We start from the raw sequence: 17969 nt of genomic DNA, 5'->3' as shown, positions 1-17969 counted from the left end.
TGACTATCTCATGTTTTGAGCGATCTTAGAAACTAAGGAGAGTTCTTGGCTGGGACTTTGGGTAAACTCCAGATCTTTGGGTAAACTGGAAACTTTAAAAGAAATCCTTTAAAAAGGCAGTGGCATTTCTGTAACCCTGCCAAGAAAACTGCAATAACCAGAAACTGATCAAGGTATTGTTAACATTATTTAACATTCTCTGTTTAAGGACTAGAAGTTTATATATGAACCTGAAATGTATTTGAGTGGGCCTGTCTATGCATACTGTAGTTCGTTATTGCACAAAGGAGAAAGTATGAATAAGTTTTCATATTTCTCTACTATTTGTCAAGTAGCATTTTCTTTGATTCCCTTATATGATGAGCACTTATGGCAGGGAAGATATAAAATATATTTAAAAGCAATTTCAGGTAGTGATGGATGACAGTAATTTGGCAACATTTTTCTTTAGAATTTCATCATTATAAAAGGTATGACTGAAAAAAAAATGTGCCAGGAAAATCCACTCTTTCTAGTGAGCACCATAGTTTCCCTTCACAGAGGATTCAAATGCATCCTTTTCAAACTATCTTTATATTCATTGTGTTGAAAAAGACAGCTTGTATACAGTTGTGGGTAAAAGCTTTAGTAACCGATACTGGTTGCTTGCTGGCTTATTGACATTATTTAACTTCTTGTTTTCCATTTCTAATGTAGGTGTGGATTGAAGCAGCTTTGCAGATCTTTTACTCTCTTGGGGTAGGATTTGGGGGACTTCTCACCTTTGCATCATATAATACCTTCCACCAGAATATTTACAGGTATATATTTTCAATTTATATGTAATAGAGATGGAGCATATTTAAAGCAAATTATTGTTTTGTGTATTTTAAACAGAATCACGGATGGGATGTCAGAGGAGAGAAAAGAGAATTATGGATATACAGCTAAACTTATAAAAGGGAAGGGAAGGAGAGCAGAGGGGAGGAGAGGAGAGGTAAGGAAAGGAAAGGAAAGGCTAACTGAGTTGGAAGATATCTTTCATTGTGTCTGGTTGTCTGGCAATGGTAGGAACTTTAACAATGCCTTTGTTGAGCTGATGTCAGGCTGTTGCTGGTATGCTTTTTGCACAGTATATTGGCTTTTAACTTAAATTGGATTGGTTTTTTTTTTAAACTTTTGCAAGGTGCCTAGAGTTGCTTAGATAAGATTGACAATCGTATAAATCAAAGAAATTATTATTATTATGGTTTGTCGCATAGTCAGTCAGGTGTTTAGATTGGATCCAACATTTTTATCCATCTATATGTCTGTCACGATTGCTTTGTCCCTACTAATTTTCAAATTAGTCGGAATTCTTATATCCATTGCTTTTTCTTCCTGAAATATCTACCAATGTTGCATATCCTAAGATCTCCACGTTTCCATATGCCAGGGCACACTGTGTTTCTTATTTCAGTTCTACAAGTCGGCATAACATTGCTTTCCCCAGAAGACAGTGTGCGTAGTAGGCATGTATGTATATACAGATGCCATTTTAACATGGGCATGGATAAAAGTGATCTTCCAGGCCTTTACTGGCTTGCGGTTCCTAATGTATCTCACCAGTAGTCCTATTAGATAGGGCCGATAGCAGGTAGAGTTCAACATCTGAAGAGTTCTACACTCTACCTTTGCATTAATAGCAAGTAAGCAAACCAGCCTGTTTATTATCAAGAGCCATGGTTGGAATGCAGTACTGCAGGCTGATTTTGCTGACTGACAACTGCCAGCAGTTTGAATTTCAATGGCTCAAGGTTGACTCAGCCTTCCATCCTTCTGAGGGTGGTAAAATGAGGACCCAGATTGTTGGGGGCAATATGCGGACTCTGTAAACCACTTATGGAGGGATGTAAAACACTGTGAAGCAGTATATAAATCTAAGTGCTATTGCTATCTTGTATCTCCTTAGATATTCTGAAATGTCTGAGATCAGATTATTAAGGTCCTATTTTGTTGTTGTTCTGTAGGGATACATTTATAGTCACTGTGGGGAATGCTGTTACCAGCATTTTGGCTGGCTTTGCCATTTTTTCTGTTTTGGGATACATGTCCCAAGAACTTGATGTTCCTGTTCAGGAAGTGGCCAAAGCAGGTAAAACCTAAAAATTTCTTCTATCTTTTGTACAAGTTTATATACGCAGGTTAGAATGTCTGTTAGACTGCCAGAGAATTTGCATTGCAATGACAGAGGAAATAATTATTCAACTGAGTGCCAAATTCTAGATAAAAAGAAGAAGAGACAAGCAGGTATATTTAAATATAAAATGTAAAGAAATTCAGAACAAAAAATTGACTGGAAAGGACAGGAGATTTAAGAAAACTAGAATCAAAAGAAACTTTTACACAACATTGGATACAGTAAGAAGCAAGATCTAATGGTAAAGTAGATATGAGGAAGAAAGGGTACAAACACAAGAAGAACTATACAAGGAGGACTCCCAGATCACTGATATGTTAAAAACTATGAATACTGGGATAAAGCCAGACCTTTTGGAAAAGAGAAATTAAATTAATTTCTTTATTATATTATATGCTATATTTCATTCAGAAGATTAAGGAGATGCATATAGCACTTTCTCCTCCTATTTTTACCCACCAGAACGCCCTGGTGAAACAGGTTGGCTGAGAGAAAGGGACTAGCCCAGTGAACGTCCATGGTTGAGTGTAGGTTAGAATTGAAGCTTACCCATTCCTAGGTTATATCCACCCAACTGCTTCATGGTACTATCCTCCCATCCTGGGACTGGTAGGAAATAGTGGCACCCTAAATCTTGCCGCCTTCACAAAGTGCACCCTCCATTTGGCTAAAGTTTAATATTTTGGACACATAATTTTTAAAGATGTTGATGCTTGGAAAGATTAAAGGCAATAGAATAAGCAGGTTAACAGAAGACAAAGAAGAACTGTACATAATGAATAGCCTCTCCAACTAATCATATAACCCATAGACTGAGAAGAGATTACTTTTCTTCTTTGTGCATCACTCTATGATAAAATGTACTAGAGAACAAGCAATCAACAATAAAAGGTTTTAAATCTCATTAGCATTGTAATCCAGAACTTGACTATCACTAACTGCATTTGTATTTTTGCCAAGAAAAATGTACATTGCATCCAGCAGGTGTTAGCATTAGCTGATAAATGTACAGCCAAATTAAGTGGAAATTGTGAAATATATTTCCTGATTGATCACGTGTGAGCTACAATTTTTTATCCATATGAATTTCAGAAGAGATCCAGTCCTACGCTATTCATATTACCAAGAGGGCAACTGAAAGCATTCGGCTACCAACTATGGAACAAAGCTAGTTTGGTATAGCAGTTAAGGCAGTGAGCTAGAAACTAAGACTTATACTCCTACTTTAGGCACAAAACCAGCTGCATGACTTTGGGGCATTCACTCTCTTTCAGTCCTAGAAACCACTTCTGAAAATATTGCCAAAGAAAATGCAGATTGTGTGACAATGTGAGCAAGCTGACTCAGTGAGAACTGCAACCTCATTTGTTCAGTGACTCAATTTTTATGCTCCCAAAATGCAGCCCTGATGATGTCTCCTTGATTGCATTCATAATTCTTCTCATTCTTGGCCCATTCTAGGTCCAGGGTTGGCTTTTGTAGTGTATCCACAAGCCATGACAATGCTTCCTCTTTCTCCTTTCTGGTCTTTCCTCTTTTTCTTCATGCTGTTGACTCTTGGCTTGGACAGTCAGGTAAGGGCAAAGGCTGTTGAGAGGAAAGGCTTTAACCATGGACCTTCAAATGAATGGACCTTACAGTTGATGAGATCGCTTTTGTGTTCAGTTTGCCTTTCTAGAGACCATTGTTACTGCAGTGACAGATGAGTTCCCATATTACCTGCGGCCGAAGAAGGCTTTTTTCTCAGGCATCATTTGTGTTGCGATGTTTTTAATGGGGCTCATTCTCACAACAGAGGTAAGCAAAGTAGATTGGAAGAGATTGCAATAGCTGGGGTTTAAGATAATAATTTAGGGCATAGTTACAAGTAAAACCTGTACTGTATTAGGATAAAGGAACAAAAGGACAAGGAATGAAAGGATTGCACACATTATCTAGTAAACTATGCGACATGAGTACAAGAGAAGATCATCAAAGCAGAAGATGTGGCTTATCTGTCTACCCAACTAATTGGCTAATTTCTATTAACAGTTAATTACAGCTACTTAATCCCCAACATTCAAAATCTGAGCAGGGTCTTATCAGTTTCTTTGGAATTTCAGCTAAAATAAAAATATAAATCCTGGCATTTATTCCTTTTCTGAATGTTTAGCTAATGAAACCTAGCCTATAGCTATGATATTTTGTCCCAAACAACTTTATTCAGAAACAAAGATAATATTCCATTTAATATGTTTTTAAATGTAGCTCTAACAAAATGGAGTTGGGCAGCTTTTGCGTTCAAATAAATAAATAAATAAATAAGTGTGGGGTCCTTGGTGCTCTTTGAGCTTCGCTGTTTTCTTGCCCTGATGATGTTACCTAGTTGGGTGATGAAATGTCTGCAAGAAAACAGCCAAGAGACCCACAGTTTGATCCAGAGCTATAAATATACTCTTCTATTGATAAATAATTATATATATATGTATATATATGTAATACTTAAAAATACCAGAACTATCGCCAAAACTGAACACCACAGCAGCAGAATAATCAGAGAAGCCATAGAGATAGAAAAACGCCCACACAGCATGAATAAAAGAGATGACACCTCCCGCTTACCAGCCATTTGGAAACCCGCCCTCATGAACAGACGAGTACCCAACATGATAAATGACACCAGACCCACACCCATGAGGGCCACACAAGATGCCACCACCACACTTCCACGTAAAAATCAGACTCACACCCACACAGATGAGACACGACCACAGACCAGAAGCCGCACTGCAGCTGCATCACTACCCACTTCAAACTCCTCTGAACCATACATGAAGCGAACTGACCCCCACCATGAAGATGTGGCACCACCACGAACTCGAAGCCAAGCGAACACAGACCCAGACCCCAAACTCAAAGCCATATTAAAAACCCAAAATGCTACATCACAGCCACCCGCTCAGGACATCACATCAGAAAACTCAAGAAACTACACCTCAAGAACTCAAGAAGTCACAACACAGCAAATGACCCAGGATATCACAGCACAAGACCAAGGATACCACAGCAATAAATCTCACAAGGTCATCACACAACCCATTACCCAAGCTGTTACTACACAGGAGGCTAATCGAAAAGAGATCAAAACACAAACGACCCAGGAGATTACAACGCAAGACCCAGGATACCACAACAAAAGAACTCACAAGCCCATCACACAACCCATTACCCAAGCCGTTAAAACACAAGAGGCTAACGACCCAGGAGATGACAGCACAAGATCCAGGATATCTCTACAACAAAAGGCCATTACACAGCCCATTATACCAACATCAACTCCATCAACCAATCAAGAGGCTGCAGCACAGCCAACCAGCCCAGCACACCATCCCCCACCACTTGTATATATAGAGATGGCAGCTCCGGTCACACACTGCTTGCACTGGCACTAAGCCGAAAGCACCAGCCTGAAGATGGCGAGTGGGACCTCGCCCGAAACGTTGCCTAGATACTTTGAATCTTACGCGGGAGAGAACCGAATAACCAAAGATCTATATATATATATATATATATATATATATATATATATATATATATATATATATATATATATATATATATATTTTATATATATATATATATATATTATATATATATATATATATAATTTTATATATATATATAAAATTTTTTATATATATATAATGGACCTTTTCTGAATTTTTCTCTGCAGGGTGGAATGTACTGGTTGGTGCTGCTGGATGACTACAGTGCTGGGTTTGGGCTCATGGTAGTGGTCATAACTACCTGTCTGGTAGTAACACGTGTTTATGGTAAAATATCTTTGCTATTGTTACAAGCTTTCTTTAAAGTGAAACGAGAAATGCAAAAATGTATTATTTTTTTGGAGCCAAAATCTAGGATCAGTGGCATTTTCTTAAAAGTCAGAATAAGAGTAATGGTGTTTTAATAGGGACCTTGGAGGTCTTTAAGTCCAGGAGTTCCCAACCCCCAGTCCATGGACCAGCACCAGGCTACAGCACGCCAGAAAGCAGGCCATGCAAACAAGCGAAGCCACATCCGTGTGATGCAGGCAGCAAGCAAAACCACGTCCCCTCTGCTCTGCAGAAAACCCTCTCTCCATGGAACTGAAACTGGTCCCTGGTGCCCCAAAGGTTGAGGGCACTGTTCTAGTCCAACCAGTGGTGGGATTCAAATTTTTTTACTACTGGTTCTGTGGGCGTGGCTTGGTGCGCATGGCAGGGGAAGGATACTGCAAAATCCCCATTCCTTCCCCACTCCTGAGGGAAGGTTACTGCAAAATCCCACTCCCTCCCCACCCCACTAACCTGCTTTCCAGTTCTGTTCTCCTGTGCAGGCAGGGATGGGATTCTACCAGTTCGCACCTATTCGCTAGAACTGGTTGTTAACATTCTAAGCAGTTCAGAGAACTGGTTGTTAGAAGAAATTACTGGCCTAATCCTGTAAGGAAGGCAGGAAGGAAACATTCTGGTGTTGCTTACAGAAACTGCCTCTCCATTAACCCTTATTACATTCTTGCCAGGACTAGACTTCCTGTCTCAGAAACTTCTCTGGAGTTTTTCCCCCCTCCTTTGCTGGTATTTGCTTGTGTGGAGTGACCATTTAAAGTTACTATGGCACTGAAAAAAGTGACTTATGACCATTTTTCACACTTACAACTGTTGCAGCATCCCCACAGTCATGAGAGGCCAGGCGAGGAGATACATGCCTCGATGTGAGTGATATTGAGTTGGCCACACCCAGCCGTGTCCACCCAATCACATGACCACCAAGCCACACCCACCATCTAAGCCACACCCACAGAAACGGTTGTTAAAATGTTTGAATCCCGCTCCTGTGTGCAGGGCAACAAAAAAAGACCCAGTTGATCAGCTGGGACTCGGGAGGCAGAGAATAGATGGGGGTGGGGCCAGTCAGAGGTGGTATTTGCCGGTTCTCCGAACTACTCAACATTTCCTCTACCAGTTCTCCAGAACTGGTCAGAACATGCTGAATACCACCTCTGAGTCCAACCCCCTCCTCAGGCAGGAAACCCTATCACATTCACATGGTTTAAATATTGCATCAATTTTCACATTACAACCCAGTGGTTTAGACTGCTGAAGAAATATCAAAATATTGTTTGGATATCACAGACTGTGTGTCTTGGACTGCACAAACTAATGCCTGCTTACCTAGAAGTTATTCTCACTGTACTCAGTGGGATTTCCTCTCAGGTTACAATTTTATGCATGTTTACCAGGAAGAAAGTCTCGCCGAACTTTGAAAAACATTTAAGTAAATATATATAGAGTCAAACAGTTAAACTGTTAGTTTCAATTAGATAATACACTTCTGACTGAACAGCACCATTGTTTCCCATTCCTTTTCTTCTCCGTAGGCATGAAAAGATTTTGCCGTGACATTCACATGATGCTGGGTTTCAAACCAGGAATATACTTTAGGGCCTGCTGGTTGTTCCTGTCTCCAGTAACAATGACGGTAACTATAATCGCTCTGAAGCATTCTTCCCTCTAGCTCTTCTTATTGTCCCTATGTCTGCCACCCAGAGATTTATTTTTCATCTTTGTTGCATTGTTCCTTCCCCAGCCCAGGAGATTTGAATCATAGATACTTTTGAATTTAGAAGCAATGATTATATTGGTATGAGTACTCAAGGCTTTGTTGCATGGCAAGTGTGAGAAAATAATATAAAACAGCAATCAAGGAATACCTAAGAATATTGGAAGAACATTAAGGAAAACAAAAAGTAACATTCCCTCTTCCAGTCAGGGAATTCCAAAGAGATACAAATGTATTTACAGCTAGCAAACATGGACCACCCTACTGATTAGGTCTGTGCTGATGTTCAATCTCATTGGGATTTTTGACCACCTAACATGGGCTCCAAACCATTAAAAAAAAATCACCCTAGTTTTATTTTTTATGTATTTATTTTTGATTTGTCAATCGCTTACAAGATACAGGTATAAGAATAAACATAGTTTTGAATACATGGGATAGATACTTATAAGAAAAATAAAAAGAAACAATAGGACAGGGACGGTAGGCACGATTGGTGCACTTATGCACGCCCCCTACAGGCCTCTTAGGAAGGGGGTGAGGCCAATAGTAGACAGTCTAAGGTTAAAGTTTTTGGGGTTTGGGGAAGAAACCACAGAGTCAGGTAGAGTATTCCAAACATTGACCACTCTGTTGCTGAAGTTGTATTTTCTGCAGTCAAGTTTGGTGTGGTTAACTTTGAGTTTGTATCTACCGTGTTTCTCATATAATAAGGCCGGGTCTTATTTTTTTTTGAGCCCCCCAAAAATGGCTAGGTCGTCTTTTTGGGGGTGACTTAATTCCCCCCCCTGCATCTTCGGGCGGGCGGCGACAGCTTGGATGTTGACCTCAGTGTTGGTGGGGCACTTTGTATCGGGGTCAACGCAGGCAGCACTATATCCGGGTGTGCAACAAAAGTATTTCCTAACGGCAAGCCCCCCACCATTCCCCCCCATTTCGCATGTTTTAATATAGACCTTAATTTGGGGGGAGGGGCTTAATTTCATTTCATGCCTATAAAACATGCTGGGACTTCCTATTGGGGGAGGCCGTATTGTTGGAGAAACAGGGTATTGTGTGCTCTTGTATTGTTATGATTGAAGCTGAAGTATTCATTGACTGGTAGAATATTGCAATGCATGATTTTATATACTATATTTAGATGGCACCAGAGGCGGCGTAGTTCTAGGTTTTCTAGGTCTAGAGTTTCAAGTCTGGTGGCATAAGGTATTCTGCAATGAATAGAAATATTCTTCTTGTGAAATATTTCTGGACTTTTTCAATTGTGTTAATATCAGATACATGATATGTGTTCCAAACTGATGAGCTGTATTCAAGTATAGGTCTAGCAAATGTTTTGTATGCTCTAATTAGTAGTGTGATATTACCAAAGAAGAAGCTATGTAGGATTAGGTTAACAAATCTTAATGCCTTTTTGGCTATGTAGTTACAGTGGGCTCTAGCACTTAGATCATTAGAGATGAGTATTCCAAGGTCCTTGACAGAGTTTGGATCCTCAACAAGGTCTTGACTATTTAGCTTGTATTTTATTTTTTGATTTTTTGACATTTGTTGTCTGTTTGACAGGAATGCTTCTATCCAGTTATGTAGGTGTCCAGAGATACCATAATATTTTAGTTTTAATAGTAGTTTGTCATATACCACTGAATCAAAGGCTTTACAGAAGTCTATGTAGATTGAGGCTATTGTTTTGCCCTGATCCAGTTGTGTAGTCCATATGTTTTTGCAGTGTAAGAGTTGCAGATTACAAGATAGTTTTTTTCTGAAACCAAATTGTTTATTAGAGAGTAGATTGTTTGTCTCTAAGTGGAGGATAATGGATTGGTTGATAATTGATTCCATGACTTTACAGGTGACACAGTATAAGGAGATTGGTCTGTAATTTTCAACTAGGTTGGGCTCTCCCTTTTTGAAAATGGGGATGACCGTGGCTTGTGACCATAGGTTTTGCAAGGAGCTGGTCCTGAAAGATTTTTCAAAGATTATGCTTAGAGGTTCGGCTATGGCAGTGGATAGCTTTTTAAAGAAGTAGGCACATATTCCGTCCGGTTCAATAGATAGAGATGGTTTTAGATTGTGCAGTGCTTTTTCAACAATGTCTTCTGTAAAATCAATATTTATTAAATCATTGTAGTTGTCTGTGGTTCGACTAGGAAATACTGGGTATGATCCATTGCTGTTTACAAATACTGAGCCAAAGAATGTGTTAAATAGGTTTGCTTTAATGGTGTCGTCATTACAGTCTTTACCATTAGGTCCTTTCAGGGGTGGGATGGACCTTGAGTCTTTGCTATTTACAAAATTGTAGAAAGCACGGGTGGAATTGGTCTGTAGGTTTTCCTCTTTTTTAATGTGATAATTGGTGCATTCAGTCTTTATCTGGTGGCATAAATTTTTGTATCAGCTTTTGAAGTTGGCAACGTGACCAGATTTGTTTTTCTGCCAAAGTGATTTCTTTTTGGATTGAAGCTTCCTTATTGTTATGGGTAATCTGTTTTTTCTGGTTTTCTGGTTTTGGGAGTTGTTATTGGTACATATAGTTTGATGACTCTTGACTTCAAGTAAAAATATGTTGCAATGGTCTTCAACAGTATTGCATCTAGTGAATAGAAGTTGCCAATTAAGGGATGAGAGATCGTTGTCTATAAGATCGTAGCTGCCTTTTTTGAAGTTATAATTGGGGATTACATCATTGTGGTGATTTTTATGTAGATGTATGTTGAGACAAAAGTCAATCATGTTGTGGTCACTGTTGGAAAAGGGCTCTTTAATTTGTATTCCATAAATTGAATTAAAACTATTGCAGAAGATGAGATTGAGGCAGTTGTTAAGCCTAGTATTGTTGGTTACTAGTTATTCCAGTCCCAGATTTGTTACAGCATTGTAGAAGGTTGCATGTATGGGTTCAGTTGTACATTTGTTTAGGGTCCAGTTAATATGAGGTAGATTGAAGTCACCAAGAAAGCTAAAAGCATGTGGGCAGGATGCTGCCCATGTTAGTAGTGTATTTAGCTTGTTTACATGTTCGATGTCATAATCAGGGGCTCTGTAACATAGTAAGAACTAAAATTTAAGGTCAGTTCACAGATAATGGTCTCAGGAAGAGCAAGCTCTTGGGTAACTTGGATGTTTTTTAGATGTAAGGACATTTTATAGAAGATAGCAACACCACCTCCTCTATGGATTTCACGATCAGATCGGTAAACATGATAGTCTATTACTGTGATAATGGAGTCAGGGAGAGATGCGTTGAGCCATGTTTCACAGACAAATATGATGTTGAATTTAGCCATATTTAGTAAGAGGAGAAATTCAGTTATTTTATTTACAAGGTTTCTTGCACTGAGCAGCTTGCATTTAAGGCCAGTTGTAGTTTGAATTGAGGTAGTGGGGGCGTGCATGGCTAGTCTTGAGTGATGGTGGATTGGTTGAAGTAGGGTTGGGTGCTGAGTTGTGGGTTGTGTGACTTTCTTTTGATACAGTCTGCATTGTAATCAATGTACAGGCCCTTCTCTCCATTGTCTAGATGATTTTTGAGTTCTGTGGGTAGTATATGGGAGTGGGCACATTGCTGTAAGTTTAGATCAGGACAAGATTGGAGGTTTTTATGGTTAGTGTTGTTTTTGGTGAGTGAATTTATAATATAAATGAATTTATGTTTGCTTAATTCACTTTTGCAAATGACTCTGCAGAAGCATGGGGCCACAGTGCTTTCTCACTTGATTTTATTAAGAGCAAGAAGGATAGGTTTATCTTATCTTTTTCCAGGAAAGCTTTGCCTATTCTGCTAAGCAGGAGAACATTCCAAGGTTAAGGACTATTTGTTTGTACAAGGTGGTGATGAAACATCATCTACTGAAGTTGAGGGAGTTAATTTTACTCTACACAGGTGTTCCATATCAACGGCAGAAAAAAAACCACACCAAAGGATAACCCTTTAGTGATTAAATAAATGCTAACTTCATTTTGTATCAATCCCCAACCATTTATATGGAAATAGATAGTTCTATGTAGCTAAGGATAAAAGAGTAAATCTCCTTGATGATGTTCTGGAATGCCACTATCCTAATCCCATGGGATTAATATTGCATCTGTTAAGCAGTATGATATATATCTAATTAACTTGTAATATCTAAGTTTGAAAGGAAATGAAAACTCCCATAGCAGATTGATCGGTTCTCTGATATCTGATGCTCTGTTTCAGGCACTGCTTGTGTATAGCATTATCAAGTACCAGCCTTCAAAGTACAATGGGACCTACTGCTTTCCATTTTGGTCTGAGGCTCTGGGCATCCTAATGGGGATCTTCTCTTGCCTGATGGTTCCCATGGGAATGCTGTTTGCTGTGCTCCGAGAAGAAGGGACACTCTGGCAAGTAAGTAACAAGGAGAAAAGCATCCAATACAAAACATCAGCGTAATCCTGTTAGGCTAAAACAAATGAAACAGTTGCAAAGAGAAAAGGAATATTTGGGAAGATTCTTAGATTTCAAAACACTGTTAAAACCATTATAGGACTTGTACTAGAGTTGTAATGGTTTTTGTTCCATAGCAGTCTAGCAATAGCAATTGCACTTAAACTTATATACTGTCTCATAGTGCTTTACAGTACTCTAAGTGGTTTTACAGTGTCAGCATATTGCCCCCAGCAATCTGGGTCCTCATTTTACCCACCTCAGAAGGATGCAAGGCTGAATCAACCTTGAACTGGTCAGGATTGAACTCTTGGCTGTGGACAGAGTGAGCCTGCATACCAACCACTGCACCACCAGAGCTTCTTCACTAGTCTAGTGAAGAGAAGGACCAGGGGAGACATGATAGCAGTGTTCCAATATTTGATGGGCTGCCACAGACAGGAAGGGGTCAAGCTGTTTTCTAAAGCACCTGAAGGCCAGCCAAGGAATAATGGATGGAAACTGAACAAGGAGAGATTTAATCTGGAAATAAGGAGAAACTTTCTGACAGTGAGAACGATCAACCAATGGAACAGCTTGCCTTCAAAAGTTGTGGGAGCGCCATCACTTGAAACTTTCAAGAAGAGATTGGACTGCCATCTGTCAGAAATGCTGTAGGGTCTCCTGCTTGGACAGGGGGTTGGACTAGATGACCTACAAGGTCCCTTCCAACTCTGATTATCTGTTATCTGTTTCTCCATTTCTCCTATTAAGAAATTATGTCCCCAATTTTCATCAAGGCTCTGCACAGGACCCAAGGAAGAGGATCAGACCAGGGCTACGAACATGTTGGTTGCATTACAGAGATAAAGTGTCAAAGGAAAACAATAATTACACATGTAAGGAAATTAGAGGGCATGGAAGTGGCAATTAGCCACTTCTAATTTTAACCTCAATTTTGTACAGTGGTGTATAATCACCTTTGTTAAACCTCAGCAATATTTTCTTTTCAGTCCTTTTTGCCATAAGGAATAAAACTGGAATTTTCATTTTGATAGTTAACTAAAGCATTCGGATTGAAGCCAATTAGTATTAATTGTGGTCTAATCAAATATGCACTTCTAATCAAATGGTCTATAAATATGTATATCGTAGTTGAAGTTAAGCACAATTTAGAGTCAGGCGTATTCATTACTGGTTAACTTAAAAAAACACACCCTGAAAGCTTTTGAACTTACAGCTGGGCAGGAAATGCCCAATGCTCCTCCAGATTTGTTCAAATTTGTTTGGCACAAGTCTGAACTTTAGAATTACATCTGAAGGGTCATTGCGAACTCATAAAGTTCATTCTATTCATACAGTGAATAAATAAAGAGCTTGGCCACACCCCAGCCTTGCTGCTTGCAATCATTGTGCACACTTGAAAGTCAACCCATCATTCTTCTTCTGTGTCTTCCTTGTCTGCAAATCCAATCGGCTTTCAACATGGTATCACCTGTATTGTTATGGGTCTGGAACTCTCAATCTGCGCCTTCACCCTGTTATTGCTCAGCCAACCAAGCCCATAAATAAGCACAGAGAAGGCTGGCGAGCAAATGCTCACTCTCCTTGCATCAAATCAATTGCTGGGTGCATTGTCCCTGAAGCTTCCAGTGCTCTGTGAGTTTTAAAAAAAAATAGACCTGTCTCCTTCCTTCACAAAAACGGAAGCAATTTTGTGAAAAGGAAGCAAATAATTCATTTGGGCATCTCTGCTGGCACCAACATTCTTCCTTGTTTAAGGGGCAAATCTTCATGTTCAATCAGCAGAACAAACTTACCGTATTTGCCGGCGTATAAGACGACCCGGCGTATAAGACGACCCCCCACCACCACCGGAAACGCCCTCCAGAAATCCCGGGGCTGCAGCGGCAGGGCAGAGTGCCAGGGGCCGTGGGAAGAGCAGTAAGGCTGCAGCCTCGGGTGGAGCGGGCGGCGGGATGAAGCGGAAGCGACGCAGGGGATCCAGGAAGCCAGAGGCGCCTTCGCTGCGTCAACAAGCATCCGAGCCGGCAGTGGATATACCGGCGTATAAGGCGACCCCCACTTGGAGGCATGTTTTTCGGGGCAAAAAAGTCGTCTTATACGCGGCAAATCGGTGTTATTATTTTCCTTGATGGTGTCTGTTAATGTACTGTATTTACTAAGTAAGACAGAGTGGGAAAGGCAGGTGGAAGATAAAGTAAGTAAACAAGGAAGAACGTTGGTCCCAGAAGAAGTTATTGGTACCTCACTTGTGCAGGTGTTACAACCACATTAGGTCAAGTAATTAGATCTCAAAAAACAACCTGCAACAAAACTATAAGTTTTTCGTATCTAAGGGTTTACAAGTCTTGAGAAGGCTTAGTGAGATTCCAAGGCAGAACAGAACTTGAGTGCCATAATTCCTTATAGTTCCAGGAGAAAAGAAATGCAGAAATTTCTATTTTTTGAACTGCTAGTGGAATCATTTCTTATGTTAACGGTAAGACAAGTATTGTAGATACTCCATATGGTATGATTAAACTGAATCATTAGTGAAAGATTAACAAAATCAGTTCTTATGCAAACTGGAGATTAGCTTAGATTAACTGGAATCCCATCAAAACCCACAAATAATACATGGCCGATTCTGTTAATACCCATGAACTACAAAATAATTAATTCCTAGCTTTTGGAATTTCATTGGGCATATCATTAACACTGATTCATTTGTTCATTTTCCTGCAGAGAATCCAGCAAGCTAGCAGACCAACTATGGATTGGGGTCCTTCTCTGGAGGAGAACAGAACTGGCATGTATGTGGCCACCCTGGCAGGTAGCCAGTCTCCTAAACCTTTGATGGTCCATATGAGAAAATATGGAGGGATAACTAGCTATGAAAACATAGCTTTTCAAATTGATAAAGAGATTGAAGAGGATGAAGAAGAATCTATCATATGAAGGAACAGTCTCCCTATTCGCATCAGGTGATGGAAGGCAAAGAGATTGTGGGGAATATATTCTGCCCAATTTTGCACTTTGGCACATCAGTCCAATCAGCAGTCTGTTTCCAGATGCAGCCAAAGATTGCCTATTCAGAATCTTATACTAGGGCATTTGGCTGTAAATCCCAATGTTGTTGAGGTTTCTGTTCAATGTGATAAAATGTGCAATGAACTTGTCTTAGTGCTTTGATGCTTGATGCAGGCCACTCATCCATGTTGTCCTTGCTGCTGTCACCAAGAATGGGTTCCTCAAATTCAGAATAAGTATACTGTATGCTACTTTCTATTGTATTGATCCAGTTTATTTTTCCTGTAGTTATATGCTTGTACTTCTTTACCCACAAACTTCCTTGTACCATAGAAACATAGAACTTTCTTTATCCAGTGGACCAAGTCTCAAAAACCTTCCATTGTTCTATCTTCTGTGGCGTAGTAAATGGTAATTTTGCATAGTGCCTAAGGAGTTTGAAAATAGCTTAGGGAGTGTATTTCTTATAGAAAGAGACCTTGAATGTTTGTATTAATTTCAAGAAAAATTCAATATCATAGTAAGTCTAAAATTCCAAATCAATTAGTCTAATTTTTAAGTCTAGGGAAAATTAAAAGATATAGACTAGAGGAATTGTTTGGTGACAAGACAACCCTAAAATTCAATGTATAATGCATTCAGTCTTGTCTTGGGCTGATGTAGATTTTCAGAAGTTAAAAATAACTTACTTAGGTCTCTTTTTCTCTCTCTAAGGATTAACACAGTCCAGGGAAGCAAATTCATGTCAGTAAAAGAAATATCTTCATTCGAAAAGTTAAACTGACTGAAAAATGTCTTTCACATGAAGATACATTACAAAAATAATAATAATAACAACTACAACCAACATTTTTGACAATTGTTTGTATGGTGACTGGACACTTTGGCATCTGTTTATAAAGGGGTTAATTTATATCTGTAGAGTCTTATAAATTATCTCTGAAAACTATAGGAATAAGAGTTCAAATTCAAGTACTATGCACATTCATATGACGTTTTAATGCCAAGAGTCCATACATTCACTATGTATGAAAAGTACAGTTTATGTGAATATAGGAAGCTATTTTATATAACTCCATGTGACTTAATAGTATTCTATAAAGCAGTTTCATACAAGGAAAATCACTGACATTTCCTTTTGCAAATTCAAAGTCCCATGCTCTCTGAAACCCTGAAGAACTGATGCTAGTTATTCAGGGTTTCAGAGAGCATGGGACTTTGAAAATGCAAAAAATTATGTGCCCATCAGTGATTTTTCCTGTATGAAATTGCTTTATAGAATACCATTAAGTCTAGATCACTGTAACCTGAATGAAATTGAAGTGGCTACAGCAACTCTAATGACGGGGGCCCAGCTTTCCACACTTGCAGATGTCAGAATACTTGCCTACAAAGCATTGTCCATATCACTTCTTTTCTTTCTAAAGAATGATAGTATCATAAGTGGAGATATGTAAAACGGGTATAATATAGAAATGTTATGGTGGGCTGGCTGACTGCTTAGATGGATGAATGGCTGGACTGACTAATAAAGGAATGATTGCATGGTACAATACACTCTTTAATTCATTATGGAAACATGTTGGTTTCACAATTTATTATAGGATGCTGACATTGCCTTGTGCTGAAATCAGCCGTTAATGGAGTGTAAAATTTATACCATTATCTGGAATACAATTGTGTACTGCGTGTATAGTAGAAGATAAAATTTACTCTTTAGCATTGTTCATGAGGACAGCCAGCATAAAAGACAACCTTCAACACGAAATGTTGATATTGCCAGTGCTGTCAGTTCTGATAAAATCATTCCTTGAGAAGCATTTTACAATAAAATCTCTGATGAGATTTTAGAGGAAATATCTCTGACGAAATCTTAGTTTTAAATACAGGTAGTCCATTCAAAGTTACAACGGCACTGAAAAACACACGTTATGACCGTTTTCTACACTTATGACCATTGTAACATCCCCATGATCACGTGATTAAATTTCAGAAACTTGGCAACTGACTCATATTTATGATGGTTGCAGAGCCCCAGGGTCATGTTTTGCAACCGTCTGACAAGCAAAGTCAATGGGGAAGCCGGACCCATGTTACTGATTTTAGTGATTCACTTAACAACCGTGGTGAGAAAAGTTGTAAAATGGGGTAAAATTCACTTAACAAATGTCTCACTTTGCAACAGAAATTTTGGGCTCAGTTGTGGTCATAAGTCAAGGACTACCTATATAGGTGCTGGGGAATTCTGAGAGTTCACGTCCACATCTCTTTAAGTTGAGAAGCTGAGAAACACTGCCTTGATTTGGCCTACTGTATCCTTCACTTTCTAACTGTCGCTCTTCAACTGCCAAACTGATCTTTTTCTCATCTTAACATCCTGGCCAGAAACCTGAATAATTATGTTTTTAGTGCGCTTTTTAATTATCGGTTCATATCTGTTGTCCAGCCAAACTCACCCACATTGTACTTTCTTATCTTTCCACTCCTTTTAAAATCACCTGGTAAACTCTCATGGTATGCAAAACCAAGGCACTTTTTTCTTAGACCTAATACAGACTATAAATGTGTGATCTGTGGCCTATTCATTTGCATTATAGGCTCTCTTAGTGGTCACTCTGAATATCCAAAGAAATAAAAATTCAGTGTTTTTTTCACACACACTGGCAAATAAAAAGTAATTCACATTAGCTGAGTAGGGGAAAATTTCTATTAAAATCCTTGAATGCATATATGAATATTTTTCCTCAAATATTGGTAAAGGGGGAGATTTTTTTTTTAAAAAAAGCAAGAGTCATGAAGAAA

At 39.0% G+C, this 17969-nt stretch overlaps 1 protein-coding gene across 1 annotated transcript in view; it reads left to right on the top strand.

Moving 5' to 3' along the window:
* Nucleotides 1–17097, top strand: part of SLC6A7 (solute carrier family 6 member 7) — a 46062-nt gene extending 28965 nt beyond the window's left edge. The window contains exons 7-14 of the mRNA XM_026685098.2: nucleotides 697–800; nucleotides 1989–2113; nucleotides 3620–3732; nucleotides 3824–3955; nucleotides 5871–5970; nucleotides 7560–7660; nucleotides 11946–12116; nucleotides 14883–17097. Coding sequence (XP_026540883.1) covers nucleotides 697–800; nucleotides 1989–2113; nucleotides 3620–3732; nucleotides 3824–3955; nucleotides 5871–5970; nucleotides 7560–7660; nucleotides 11946–12116; nucleotides 14883–15095 — 1059 coding nt within the window. The 3' untranslated portion in view covers nucleotides 15096–17097. The remainder of the gene's footprint in view (nucleotides 1–696; nucleotides 801–1988; nucleotides 2114–3619; nucleotides 3733–3823; nucleotides 3956–5870; nucleotides 5971–7559; nucleotides 7661–11945; nucleotides 12117–14882) is intronic.
* Nucleotides 17098–17969: the final 872 nt, after the last annotated feature.

Source organism: Notechis scutatus, chromosome 2 (assembly GCF_049901735.1).
Source record: "Notechis scutatus isolate UNSWTSFEM ecotype Mainland chromosome 2, rNotScu1.2, whole genome shotgun sequence".
Taxonomy (NCBI): Eukaryota; Metazoa; Chordata; class Lepidosauria; order Squamata; family Elapidae; genus Notechis; species Notechis scutatus.
This window is presented reverse-complemented; position numbering and strand designations above follow the sequence as displayed.